Raw genomic sequence first — 15,051 nt, 5'->3', positions numbered from 1 at the left:
ACTAATATCGATATATTTTTGTCAAATTTTTATGATATCGTCAAACATATATTTTATTCAAAAATAAAAACATCATCGCTTTCTCAAAATCACATAAAGTCATATTATAACATCGATTGAGATAAAAAAATAAAATGAAATATTAAAAACACGATGTATCTCGCTGCATTGCGCGAGTACACTTCTAGTAAATCATAATACGAATAATATTTAATTAGAAATTAGTAATGGATTAAAAAAAATTTCAAAATGTAAAGTGATATTAATATCATATTAAAAAGAATAAAAAAACAATTGTTTTTTTATATGATTTGTTGAATTTTAATTAATTGAAGTAATTTACTTTTAAAAATGGTGTTCTATATTAGTTTTAAAACGATAAATAATTAGGAAAATCAAATCTTAGAGGATAAAGAATTGGTGTAAATTTACTCTAGTGCCTTTTTTTAATAAAAAATTGAATGTTAATTAAAACCATTTGGGTTAAAAGATTATAAGGTTAGGATTGGTTTATAGTTTGGGCAAATTGTATTAAAAAATAACGTATCTTAACTTGATTCTTATTTTGAATAATGTATTTTTGGTACCTATAATGTAAAGTTTTAAACATTTAAGTACCCGAATAAGTAGTTGAAGCATTGATTAGTTACCTATAAAATTTTATTGAATTTTAAATTCAAAAGGTAAAGCAAATCACTCGCCACGTCAGCATTGGTAACCGGTTAATGCTTCAACCGATTACCCGAATATTTAAATGTTTAAAACTTTACGTCTTAGGTACCAAAATGAAAGTTTTGAAAGTACGTTACCAAAAATAGGAATGAAGTTAAAGTATGTTATTTTTTTTTCATGCAATTTACCCGATACTTGTAACATCTACTGGGTTTATATTTAATTTTTTTGAAATCTCCTTTGACTCCATTGGTACATTTTCCAGCTTGTGCCAACAAACCGGCATCCTCAAGCAACTTTAAGGAGTCATTTACCAAACACTTATCCGATAAGTGCTTACCAGTAAAATTTAACACCATCAATTACTTAACTAGTAAGATTTTAGTCCACCAAAACGACATCGTATGCAATAAATAAAACTGATTGAATACAAAACTCTTATATAAATTTAAAACTAACTAAATACGGAAAACCTCTAAAAGAACAGGTTGTACAGTTACTACCTATGACGAAAAACCTTAACAGAAACCTCATTTCGAAAACCTCTCACCACCATATGAAAACCTCAAAAGTTTTTAAAAGAACTTTCAAAAACTTCATAAAAAGCACATAGTGGATGCTCTTGGTTGCCCCTTAATATGATATACAATATGAACTATTTTGTTTTGTTTATTACTCTTACGGTCAAACTGCAGTCTTATTACATGTGTAACAAAGGCTCAAAAAAGATTAGACGACTCTGCTCAAACTGCATATGCGATTTGGTTTGCAGTTTTGACTAAACCACACCACATACACCTATTTACAATGCACCAAGTTACAACACAACATTATATATAATTTTTATATATTCACATTCTTGTTTGCAGTTGCTGATAATATGAGAAGGTGTAGGTGGTCAGCTGTGCAAATAATACAGTCTGTGTTGTAATTCATGTATAAATAGCATAAGTTACAACTTCCACAACATCTATACAAGGATTGACTGAAGTGTAAATCTTACCAAATTAACCACCTCAATCTTGGCAACAACTTAGCATCATCCACTAAAACCTGCTGTCACCTGTTTACAAAGTGCACAAACACCAAATCAACACAACATATCCCCCCAATCTCAATCCAAAACAAGGAAAAAAATTGCATCATTTCCATGAAAAACAGCAACCTTGATCAAGACATATAGTTTAGGGGATATTTACCAATAAAAATTGGGTAAACGCTAACCGGGTGATAGTGTGGTGGTACGAAGTTCGATTTGGGTAACGGCCAATTGAAAATGCTTGTTTACCAACCTCTTTGTAACAAGTGTTTATCTATAAAAACAATTTGGGTAAGCATTGTCTGACTCGGTTCGTGATCTTAAGAAGAGGGTTGAATATCCAAAATATCTGGTTATTGAGATAAGGGTCTTGTTGTCTTCAATTTATTCGTAATGATAATAATGTACATGTAAATGACTTTAACTTCAAATCTTTCTAAAATAGGAAATGTTGCAGTTTCATGGATGGAGCAAGTAAAAATAGGACAGATGAGATTCTTACGTACGGTCATGCATCGTTGACGCTTAAGAGCTTCTGGACATTCCACATGACTTAAAGAACCTGATCATGTTGCCATAAAGATCTTCATATGCTCTTGTGCTCAAGAGGAAGTCAATGTGACCATAATTCTCGAGAAACAACACATTTGGTTTTGATGGCAACTCACTTAGGGTGTGGTGCACATCAATTACATCTCCTAATGCGTCGTTTCCCCCATGAGCCATCCATATAGGCAATGATTCCGGGATCTGGCCAAGATCAAAACTTGGTGGTTTTGTTTGCCCATACTGTAGTACATTTTTCAAACTCCCATAGTCATACCTTGCAAAAGTACCTTTGCGTATCACTGCAACTCAAGAAACATAAAAGGTCAGGAGCAGAAAAGACATGTGCGAGAATTGTTGTGCTTTGGTTTCTAACCATGTTGTACCCTATTTTCCATGGGGTACATCTTACCCTCCACGGACACCATCTCTAGATGAGATATACTGGGTTCGTTTCGTTTGGTTTGTACTCTATTCGAGGAAATTCACTCACAAGCAAATGTCACAATTATAGTAAACTATAACCATTCATAATTTAATGGCTTGTTACAAAAGAAAGATAAATTTGGTGACAAGATGTAAGACAATCAATTAGGAAACCAACTAGGGCGTATAAAGAGCATACTTTGAAAAAGATGTTTCAAGTTCTTTAATGATGAAGGATGAGGTTCGTATTCAAGATAGAAATCCACTCGGCTGCTGTTAAAGCAGCAATTTTCACCTGCAAGATGCAAGGCAGTAACATTATAGTGAAGCATACTGATGTATCCAACAAAAAAGTTGCACACAAATAACTCAATTATGCTTGTAAAGACAAATTGACCAATTTAGCAGATCAGACGCAAATCAATAGATGGGGACCTCATAAAATGAGAAGATGGAAGAAAACTGATGGTCTGGATGCAACTTTAGTTGGGTAAACATTCACGAGAAACAACGAACTTGGGATAACTGGACTGTCATCTGCTCAAAGATCCATCCACAAAACCGATCTTGTTCTTGGCGGCAAGAGCAATAAGCATTGCTTTGCTACAGGCAGAGTAATTTTCACCATTCAGCAATTGAGGAACTAGGAAAAGTCCAGGATTGTCTGAATTGAGAATTCTAATTTCTAGATCTTCCCATTCCATCATCTGGCTTATGTTCTTTTGATACCCTTGCTGTAATATAAATATACACATGAACATTCATGAGAATCCACCCAAAAACTCTGCTCCGAGTAACCACATCCTCTTAGTGGCACTTGAGCAAGCAACAACCTACTTCGCTCCTTTAACATCCTCTACATCTCGTGGCTATCAATCTCACATACTTCTTTGTCTGTAAATGGAATTTCAGAGTGTGCATTTATGCCTTATTTCAACATTATAATCATATTTATTGTTCAAGCTCCTATTCATTTTCTTAGTTTGAATATAAGGTTAACCTTTTCTGTCGGCTTGTGAACTAGAATTTAGAACAAAGATGGAAGATACGTGTAAAACACAAGACAAAACTGCTTCATTTCTATAACTAACACCCTCTCCAACTCTTGTCTCAAGTGTAGTATTTCAAAATTTATCCAGCTCAACTACATATATATTCATGCATTTCAAAATGTTCACCCTAATAACTGCTCATCGCCTTCAACTGTATGACATATAAATGTCAAAGCTTTTCTCCATCCTTCTAATTTATATCAACCCGTTCCTTTTGTTAGGCTTTGGACAATTTAAATTTGACAATGCTGCCCAACAAGAATGTAAAATTTGTAACTTGAAAAGGAATTATTGTGCTCAAGTTTACACATACCCTCGATAACTTCTTTGATGTGCACCAAGTTCTATCACTAGGAAATCTGCTAAATGCTCCCTCCAAGACAAGAACCACGTGTTTTTATTCCCTCTTTATAAATTTCTTAAATATCCTTCACTTGTAGACGATTTCAATAGTTGGCGTCCTGGACGAACTAAATTCGTTCTCATTTTCTATAAGGATGTGTTGGTACTTGATGTTCTACTACTCTACCAAAATAAGCACAATTAGTATTACATTGACAGCAAGATTGAAACCCTTGAAATATAATTTTTTGTCAATAAAATTGGTTGCAATTTTCTGTAGCTGATGCCTGCTCATGAAGAAGGTATAGAATAATAACCTGTGATAGATGCTAACATATCACTGCAATCTACATGCCCATCACAAGCCAAGTCTATGATGTTGGTGAGAATGTCACTGAGAACAGCATAGATATCATCAATGATAAGACGAGGCCTGGTAAATGCAGAAAAGAATAACAGAAATGGAAAGCAAAAAACCTCTTCATGTTTAATTGATGTATTCCCAGTAATCCAAGTGCCTGTGAAGAAAATTTTGATGTATGAAACTTCCAAAATCAAATTCACATAAATTTGAATAAGGGAAGAAAAAGAAACCTCATCAAGATGCATTTGAACAAGATTAAGAACAAACTTAGATGTGATGTGATCCAAGTATGATATAGGAGAAAGAAGAGCAGCAGCCTCAACCAAGTCAGCTATATCAGGTTGAGTAAAAGCAGCCAAGGACATTATTGTTCCCTTAAAAAATCAAAATGCAGATATGTTAGATGGTCATAATTGGCAGAGTTTTCATTGGAAAACAACAGAACTGAAGTGGCAGAACCTGTGAATGTCCTACAACAAAAACTTTAGAGCTAGTTTCGGACTTTATATAACGGAGCATTGCCTCAAGATCATAAAGAGCCAACTCTTGCCAACTCCAATCCCAGAAATCCTAAATCAGGGTAAAGGGCCAGATGAGATCACAGACACACAGAAATAAGAAGTTATTGTTTATCTGTCACTATAAAATCATGATGATAATCTATTTCGAAATCATATTTCCACATTAAGCCAAAAGTTACATGATGGTTCTGGTAGGATCCACAGATTGACATTTCTATATTATCTTCTATAGGTGGATAAAGTCTATCAGCATCTACCAGCTTCATTAACAATGATTCAGTGCTAAAATCTCATGACAAGCTACTGCATATGTACTCTTTTACCACTGAACTCTGCTTCTCCTCTCTTGTGACAGATGTCGAAGCAACACTGTTTAGTTTTACCATGGAAGAGTTCAACTAAATTCAAATTCCTATGCATGTGGAAGGCATAAACATTCCAAAAAGTTACTACATCTCCATCCCATTAAATTTGTAATAGTCTCTATTTCAGGATATCTAACGAAATTTGCAATATTTCTTTTGCTGGCAACCTTTTAAGCTAAATTGGCCTATTTACCCATTATCGCCTTTAGAAATAACTTGTGACACTGATATATTGAATTTTTGAACATTTAACTGATGGTCAAACATTTTACTTAAACTATGTGTCTGGTTAAACATTAAAAAACTTCATGAGACAGAGAGGAGTATCATATTATCATGCCTATAAAGAATCTTCCTTCCACAGATAAATTTTAAAAATTACATTTTCATCTAGAATTGGTTGTATTTAAGAAAAGGCTCTTCCAATCATCTAATTCATAACAAAGATCAGTGATTCAAAAGTATTAGGAATATGGTGAGATGAAACAAGTACAGAAATATGACAACATGAGGTGTAAGTCCATTGCAAGGAGCAGCTCTAGAAGTAGTATATGAATGTACATCATTCTTATGTATTATAGTAGAGAGCCAAGCACTCCATGAACATTCCGTGAAAATTGTTGCAACATGATATACCAAGAACAACGAAAAGAGTAATGAAAAACCATAAGAAATAGTACAGAAACTTTATGTACCTTATCTCGTTCTGATAAAGATACATGCCCATGACTCCATTTTGTGCCACGCACGTTTCCAACCCAAACATCAAAACCATGGTCCGGAAGAATAAAGCCCAATGATTGCTTTGCAGAATCCATAAACCAAGCATCACCACCCTGATTAAGATTTAAATTATTTTGTAAAAGTTGTCAATTGATTAGTTCCTTGTATAAGTGGAAAAAAGAAAGCAACAATAGATGTTAAGCTCCTTAGTCGTGCATAGCCAGGCATAATTTTTAAAAATGTGCTAGAAGTGAGCTCTTTAGTTGCTAATGGAATGTCAAAAGTACTGACTACTATATATATTAATTGACTAGTCTACTCTTCATTCACTCCTAACTTGATAGGCTAAAGCAATTAATAAATTATGATTTAACGGTCCATGCTCTAAATTTACAAAAGCTGGTAAAGTCACCATAAAGAGTCCATGTAGGAGCAAAACCGGAGGTGCACTTTGCAGTTCCAAATTAACAATGCTTGATGACACGCGTTGAAGACCTAGCAAGAAACCATCTTTTGTTTGAATCTGCAGTTATACACAAGAAAAAATATTGAATCATTTAATTAACAAAGAAACTAGATAACAGGTAGAATAACTATTTATGGTTTGCTTGGACTTAGCATTTCGCATTATGATTCTAATCTTCTTGTATATGGCTTGGCAACACAAAACTCTTTTTATTTTCTACACATGCACAAACGACAGAACATCAGACCTCTATTGTTCCAAGTGAAGATTAATTTATTATGAGTTGATGTAATTGTGGATCAAGCATAGCCATTCCTCAAGTTTCTTCTAATGTAGAATCAGTAATCTTGACACAGTTCATGACCAAGTAACCAGGCTCAAGGCTTAGACATCAATCAGGGGCACAGATTGAGCATGCAGTCTATCGGGCCTACACATATGAAGTAGCTTTGCTATTAGCATATCAAATTCTAATAGAGATGATTCCTGTATATACCTAGCCATCCATCTTCTGCATGACATCTACCTCACAGTCCTTCCCATATCTTAAACAAGTAACCATGCATCCTATGCATGGAAATTACCTCAAAAATCCTTGTAAATCTTAAATTAATTCAAGCTATCGAGTCACTACCCAATTTACATGGTTTTGGAGTAAGTTTAGTTTTACGCACCAAAGTAATCTTCATTTTCTTCTTAATCCACAGCCAGAATGACAGAAGAAAAAACAATAGCTTCCTCCTATTAATGATTCTATGTCGCATTTCTACCTCACCGATGACAATCAACCCACAAATCAGTCCCATTAAACTCAAAGGTACCTAAATGGTTTCATTCTTATGATCAACACCTTGAGGGCGGAAAACAAGTTACCCTTCGTTGATAGAGATAACCTTATTTCAACCATGGTGCATACGGACACAACATATGAGGTTTGGCTTGAAATGGAGAAAGGATATGCCAAAACCAACATGATGTGTATTCATCAACTCTAGTGATCTCACTCTTTGGCACCATGAAGGTGTGTACACATTCAATATAAGAAACTTCATACATTGTGGGATGAGTTGGATGGTCACTGCCCTCCTTCCTAGTTCTAGTTGTGAGGTTGCAAATGCCCAACTCATCAAAAATGTTATGGTTCTTCATACCAACACCTAGGGTATGGCCCAGTCTCATATTCTAAATAAAGAAAACTTGCTTATTTTGGGTGTTAACCTCTCATTACTCAAGAGGAGAGTCAACAAACAATGCTTCAATCTCTCAAGATCAAACCCACTGAGATCGTGGCACCTTATACCTCCGCGTATCATTGTGTTTCAACTAAAGACATTGAGCGATCCCAATGTGACCATTGTCACAAACTGCAGCATGTAAAGATCCATCGTTATGAGTGGGGTTGGGTATACACCTATATGACAGGACCATTGCTCAACTAAACGGCCTAACCAATGGCATAAAGGCTTAATTGATGGTGGTAGGCTTTGACCAAATCATTCCCCAAGTGCACATCATGGGCGCTAATCATGGTACCTAGCTCAAAATCCTTGGCAGGCTTTGCACAAGTAGTCATGCATCATATGCATGACAATTTGACAATTACCTCAAGAATTCCTATCTTGTATTTTTCATCATCTTCGATATCTATTCTACGATAACAAATTTCTCTCATTTAGCCTTATTCTTAGTTCTCTTTTTAGGATTCTTACCATTTATTTTTATACAAAGTATATCCTTATATCATATTAGTAGAGAATAATCAATTCGAAAATTAATTTAAATTATTGGGTCATTACCCAATTTTATGGCTTCCATCTGAAAACCAATTGGTATTGAGTAGATGTAGCCTGAAGGTTCCCAAGTTGTCATCTTGTGAGATTCCAACTCAAGATTTATTGACTATAAACATGTGTGACCAGAAGGATAGATACCCATTTGCTTAAGCTTCTGGTGGTGTCAAATCACATTCATTGAAACCCCCTCTGAGTCATATTTGAGTAGATAGGGGGCTTATTACATTAATTGAAAGTGAAGGAAATAACGATCAAATTATACCTAATTTTAATCAAACTTCAAACCAACTTGATTTCTGCCAATTAAGAAGAAAAAGTCTCGGCATGGTCTAGTTCCCAGACTTCCAATATTATAAAAGGGAATGTTCTCAATCGAATATTCTCTAATGAAGAGAATGAACAAAATAACAACTTTGGAGGTAGCTCAACAGGTAAGACATTGAGTTTGCTATCCATTGGTCACTGCCTCATCGGTTCGAGTCCCCAGCCTCTCTATTAACTTCAGGACCCCATGGGATTAGTCATGGTTCGCTCAAGCAGGCCCAACCAGCCACGGTTATCAAAAAGAATAACAAAGAACAATAATCAGGAAAAACAATTGCTACTACAAACAAAGTATCAAATAGCAATATCATCCTTCATTTACACCACTTAATATTGGGCTAACAGGTCATGTATTCAATATTCTCTGATGGAGAAAATTAACAAAAATATTGAATTCAAAGATTTCAAGGGAATTGGAATGATCAATTCCTTTGATCAAATTCCAATTCCTTTGTTTGGTTCACTTATCGAAAATGTAAGAATCCTTTGAATTCTGTTGAATTCGTTAGATTAAAGATTTCATCGTCACTTAGCAAAATTGAATGGATTGAAGTTCATCATTTGGCAAATGTAATGGATTTTATGATTTGGTTCTAAAAAGAGAAAAATAACCTTTGCATCCAATTTAACCAACACCAAGCACCCCACCTCACCCCCACCCGCCACCACACCATTAATGTTCGTTGTCACAGCCGCCACCCACCCACCACTACTTTCACTTCCACGTCTGCCACCCCCCACAACCACATCACTACTGTCGTCACAACTGCCGCCCCCACCCCACCCTTTCCCAACTGCCCCACACCACTGATCTCCATGCCACTATTGCATCGTCACAACAGTATTTTGTTTTCGGTGTAGATAGGCGTCCTTCAGTGTTCATATTTCTTGGTCATCAAATCAAACTTATTTAGGTATTTCAGTTATGTCCTGTTCTCGCCCAATAACCTCAATTCGGACAAAATTTTGAAGCGTCGGATACACTATTCAGTCATCGATATAAATGTGTCTAAAAGCGGAAAAGATCAGAGAGTGAGGAAGAACTCACCGTGTGTTCGGAGCAAGTATAACCACAAGGTTCGACGAGATTAACACACAAACCACCGTCGTAAGATTGGCTGTGATTGATGAACGAGTCTACGGTTAAATACTCAGCAGAGGAGATGCACAGCAATAAGGCGAGCACCAACAGCACCGTCTGTAGAACCGATGTGGCCATGGTGTAACCAGAGGTGGAGTAGTGCCAATCCGTCAAGTTATATGGTAGTTGGATTTACCAACAACCAGTACAAGTTGGAAGTCTTGAAACGGATATCTAGATTTCATCCATGGATTTGACCCTAAAATACGGAATATCTTGAAAAAAAAAATTTAACAATTTTACTATGATTGTAATTTCTTTCCTTTTTTGGAAGTTTGAATTCACAACGACAAGTTAATCGATTTTGGATTTTATGAATCTGAGTATTGGTTTTAAAAGTGAACCTTTGAAATAAATCTGATTGATGGATTAGTTATCCGTGAAAACACGTTGCAGTCATCGACCTAAAATTCACATCTTCTATCTCATTTATTTTTTACGGCTAAAAAACTAGTTTGTGGTTATTAATAGCTCTTACAGCCTTTGATCAGTAGATTATTTAGAACTTCGGAAGATGGTAAAGATCTAGCTCAGCAGTTTCTCCAAAAGAGATGACGGATATAGAGCGGTTACCACTTATCCTTGTATCGGGCTTGGACCATGTCTTTCGAACAATCTCAGTACATATGGCGCAAGACGACTCCACATATCGAGGTTGGAATGGGATCGGGTACGAGAAGGGGTTGGGGGCAATGAAGTAGGTGAAGTGGTTGGATTTTGCGAGAAAGCTCAATAAACACAGACGAACACGATGCAGGTGAAATTGATACAAAAAAATTTATAAGATGATACTGTTGGTTCTTTTTGTGTGCATCGCCTTTAAACCCAACATGCAGTATAAATGAAGTTAAGGGTTTATCATAATGAATATTGGATCTTTTAGATTTAATCATTACTCACTGTTATTTAAAACATACCCTAAAAAGACAAGTTGAGGACGTCGGTGTAGATTTGCTCCTGGATTTTTTGCCAAGGATTGGTTGACGGATAAGGCCCGAGCCATTCTTTCTTTGGTCCGATGCTTTTTTCTTTAAAAAGTATTGGTTTTCTATGACCAATTAAGATATGATTTTTGTATACCTCCATGCTCAACTAAGGGGTTGTTCGGTAATGTAGGTTGTATGGGATGTATGGCTTATTCGGCAAGCCATACAGAGTTGTTCGATTGTAGCTTAATAAAATAGATTAGGGGTGTCTTTTCCATTTAGCCATCATTTTTCTTTTCATGCCCTTGCGAAACCCAGATCCCTAGAAAGGAAACACACACCCTCTCCTTCCTCCTCTTAGCAGGACATACCAGTGTCGTGCATATGGTAGCATGAACCACCACTTCGTTCATCTGTCATAGTATAAAAAATATAGAGTCGTGAAAAATGTCATGATATCAATTTGTTGTGTGCCATCATATATATTTTGAAACCACAATAAGAACACAAGTTTCCTTTGGTAAAGTTGATTTACAAGGCTATTCTTCCACTCTAGACCCGAGTTTGAATCTCGTTAGTGTCATTTTCTTAGTTTTTAGCTTTTACTTTCAGAATATTATCTTTCTAAAAAAAATTGCAATAAAAGATTTGAACATGTGGTCTCACATATGAAAACCAATAAACTAACTAACAGACCTATGATGATTTTATGAAAAATATCTATATATTTAGTTTTTATAGTCAAATGATATCACCACTTGAAAATACTTCTAAGTTGGTCTCTTTCCCTCTCAAAAAATTGAGAACATATATTAGTTGGGGTTTCTCATTTCTGTAAGTACACGTTGGCATTAAGAAAGACGTTACTTAAAAGATTTGAGGTTTTTGTAGTTGCATTTTTTTGAAACCCTTGTTTGTGCCTTCAATTGGTTCGTATATATCTCATTTTCTTGGTTTTGTGGGTTTTTTCCATTTTTGGTTTTTCCTTTTCAGATTTGTGAAACGTTACTGGGTTTTAATTATAGCAATTAAATTTCTTGGTTTAGTGGGTTTTTCCTTTTCTTGAAATTTGCGTTTTAATGTGATTTTCTTTATCTTGAAGTTTATGGTTTTCTTAAGTGACTTCAATCTATCTACTTCTTTAAAACTATTGTTTTAATAAGAATATACAAATTTATGCATCAGTGACAATTTGGTATCAGTCTTTTGGATGTATCGAAGCAAAATGATGGGATCTACTAAATTTTCTTATTTATTTCGGTTAATATATGGGAATTTTAGCTTTAAATTTAGTTGTTCCTAATAGTTTATATCATCCAAGACAAAATGAGACGTTGAATTATTGAAAGTGGTTCTGAAAATGGTCAAATTGCAAAGATGCATCAATACATACTCAACCAACTAGTGCATCAACATGAATTGGGTCTAGAAAATTGAAACAACAAGATCGATTTCAGCATGTAAAAAGCGGATTTGTGAGGAAAGTTGAACTTTTTAGTGCATAGGAGGATGGGAAACATATATTGTATATTTGCAGTGTTCAAGTATTTTAATTGTATTTAAACCATTTTGTTAAGATCATATCATTGAATTTTATATCATTATGTTATATCAAATTGTTAAAAACTGATATATCTTTTTCATCAAGAATTTGCGTTCAAAACATTTATTAAACTGTTATTTTAATTGATGTTCAATCTAAACAGAAATGTAAAACAATCATTCAGATTGTTTATTCAACACAACAACCGAACACCAATATAGCTTAATTCATCCAGACAAATTAATCCATACAGGACTTGATAGTAAAACAACATACAAAATTTTGGTTAACAAAAAATGGGTGAGGGAGAGAGGCATGTCACATAAAATGTTGTGTTACCAAAACGTGCTACACATTTTTTAAACGTGTTACTCATGGCTAGGCATTAGACAAATAAAAAATTAACATTTATCATAACTCATAAGCTATATGGATTAATATGAATAATATTGAGTATCAAATGATTTTAAAACGAATGAAGTTGATATGAGAGAGATATTGTATCTCTACAACATTAAGTGGTATAACTCATGCAAGTATATATGTGTCAACACTATCACCTTTCAAGTAATAAAATGGTAAGAACCAAGTATCGTATTACACATGGATATGTATCTTAAGTTGCAAGATGTCAATATAAAAGACCGACTTCAAATCTCATATCATTCAAGTTGATGTGTTCCAAGTGGCTTTATCTTTAAGACCACTACATTTTAACATTTTGTCAAGTGACCAATTTGTCGAGAACTAATCTTCTTAAAAGACATAGATAACAAATCTCTTTATTTTTAAAACGCAACTTTCTCGAGTATACTTCCTACATCATTCAAGTTTATGTGCAATTTAACATTTTTAAAAATGATCAACTTGTCAAGAAGTGTCTTGTATTTTATAAAACTTGAAATGAATTAGTGGAACATCATTCTTGCAAAACGATGTCAACTTTCCTCTGGTTTGAAATCTCACCATTTTGTCTCATATCCAAGCTATGAAATTTAGCTACTCATAACTGACTTAAAATGCAACATAAAGTAAAAGGAAATATAAATTAAAGACATAAACATAAGAATGTAAATGCAAGACAAGAATTAAATGAAAGATGTAAATGCCAAAAGTAATACTTAAATCAAAAGAACTCAGAAGAGATATAAAATTAACTAATCTAAAACTTAGGTGTCGTTTACTAAACGCTTACCCGGGTAAGCGCTTACCAAGTCACTTTACTTTACTAGATGAATATGACAACGACTAAGAATCTTACCCGGTAAGATCGAAGGCAAGAATCAAGAGTCTTACCTGGTAAGTGAAGGACGACCACTCTTACCATGGTTAGCGCTTACCGGGATAAATTGTCGCATACGATACGTTTTAGTAAATAAAATCTTACCCGGTAAGTAAGCGATGATGTTGAATTTTACCAGTAGGTACTTATTGTGTAAGTGTTTAGATAAACGGCCCCTTACTAAAACTTCATCCCAACACCTCTATTTATACTGAAGAGATGGGGAAAGTGCAACCTGGAAACTTAGGGCCAGCACTTAAAGTACATCAAAGTCAAATAAATTAAGAAGTGAAAAAATAATCTAGATTTTAACAAGTTCTAGCCATCAGAGAGGTAATGTTGTAGCATTGGTCACAACATAAACAGCTTATCAAAAAGGTGAAATTAGCACTCCATAGCCTTATTACGGATTCATCATAACCTTAGCTCCATAAATTAAGGAAGAGGGAAATAAGATAACAAATTACTCAAATCTGGGATATGAAAGGATCGTGCGTTACATGTTGAAATGTTCGAGTGTATACGTTGGACAGATATTGGTCTTGTTGCTTTGGAATCCATATGCATGGTTGTTACCATATCAAGAGAGGAGTTTTATATTATCTTCTTGATGTCATTGGTTTGAGACAAATGGGGAGTTTTGATGTTCTCATCTTGTAACCTTGGGAGCTGTCTAAGTAAGGAGTTTTAATGTTATTATCTTAGTCCAAATAAGAGCAAACATCGGGGTACTAGAAAACCTCAAGATGGACTCTTTAACATCATAGTGTGGCTTACTTTGTTCTCCGCCACTCGATAGAATCAGGTCTCCCCTGTTATCGCAAGATAAAACTGTCTCATTTATTCCCCTCTTTCTAAAGAAATGTTTTGGAGAAATCATGTTCTTACTTATGAAAGAATGTTCAAATAAGGGAATCAACGATTTGTGAACGTCACATTTTCCTTTATAAACTTACATTTGTATCACTATTATGCGTAAATTCTAACACTTTATCTTGTTAACATGTATAACAAGTCTTAATAGTGGCATCTCAAAAATAAGTTGGGAGCATGTGTCATTTGAAGGCACGATCGGTTTAGCATTTTTGGAAGTGATGGCACATTTTGAAGATAGCAGTCTTTGGTGGTTGTAATAGCCCCAACTAGTTATACTACAATTAGATAGAAGTCCATAGAACTCTGTAACTTAGATTTATTTATTCGCTATCTTGTAATATCGGTGTCCTTTGGGTTAACTTCTCTATTTTTGTGTTATTTTCAGTATTTTACCAAAGTTTAATTTACTGCTATTTTCTGGAAGTTTAGGGGTGTTACATAAAACCCGCGAATTTAGGACCTACATTTATGATTCATCAAATGTTTTATATGAGTAACTATATGTTTTGATGTTAGAAATGACCTCATGTTGGTACTTTGGATTTAAGGACCAAAATCTGGAATTTTCATGGCAAACAGAACCCTACGCGGCTAAGCCACGCGACCTAAGTCGCGGCGTGACACACTGGAGTCCGGGGTGTATTGGGACG

General features: G+C 34.8%; 1 protein-coding gene across 2 annotated transcripts; it reads right to left on the bottom strand.

The window, feature by feature from the left end:
• Window positions 1–1,509: 1,509 nt before the first annotated feature.
• Window positions 1,510–9,935, bottom strand: LOC112516900 (triacylglycerol lipase 1). 2 transcript variants are annotated; one of them, XM_025124147.1, is made up of 10 exons: window positions 9,682–9,933; window positions 6,463–6,573; window positions 6,023–6,163; window positions 4,901–5,011; window positions 4,672–4,815; window positions 4,555–4,595; window positions 4,395–4,471; window positions 2,883–2,978; window positions 2,214–2,559; window positions 1,510–1,735 (listed from the first exon to the last, which is right to left on the bottom strand). In XM_025124147.1, exons 1-9 carry the CDS (start codon window positions 9,850–9,852, stop codon window positions 2,237–2,239), a joined length of 1,215 nt encoding a protein of 404 aa, XP_024979915.1. In that variant the 5' UTR covers window positions 9,853–9,933; the 3' UTR covers window positions 1,510–1,735; window positions 2,214–2,236. The 2 variants fall into 2 exon arrangements, with proteins under 2 accessions (XP_024979915.1, XP_024979916.1); XM_025124148.1 differs by having other exon boundaries at window positions 1,544–1,735; window positions 2,218–2,559; window positions 9,682–9,935.
• Window positions 9,936–15,051: the final 5,116 nt, after the last annotated feature.

This window comes from Cynara cardunculus, assembly GCF_001531365.2.
Source record: "Cynara cardunculus var. scolymus isolate 2C chromosome LG 8, CcrdV1, whole genome shotgun sequence".
Lineage (NCBI taxonomy): Eukaryota > Viridiplantae > Streptophyta > Magnoliopsida > Asterales > Asteraceae > Cynara > Cynara cardunculus.
Note: the sequence above shows the minus strand (reverse complement) of the source record. Positions and strands in the feature narration are given on the sequence as shown.

What these genes read in the sequence shown, in the direction of transcription:
- LOC112516900 (XM_025124148.1), bottom strand. Translation starts at nt 9,852, where the DNA reads ATGGCCACATCGGTTCTACAGACGGTGCTGTTGGTGCTCGCCTTATTG. An exon ending in TTCAAATGCATCTTGATGAG is followed by an intron (nt 4,596 to 4,671) that starts GTTTCTTTTTCT and finishes TTTTCTTCACAG; the next exon opens with GCACTTGGATTACTGGGAAT. An exon ending in CATCAATTAAACATGAAGAG is followed by an intron (nt 4,472 to 4,554) that starts GTTTTTTGCTTT and finishes TGCTGTTCTCAG; the next exon opens with TGACATTCTCACCAACATCA.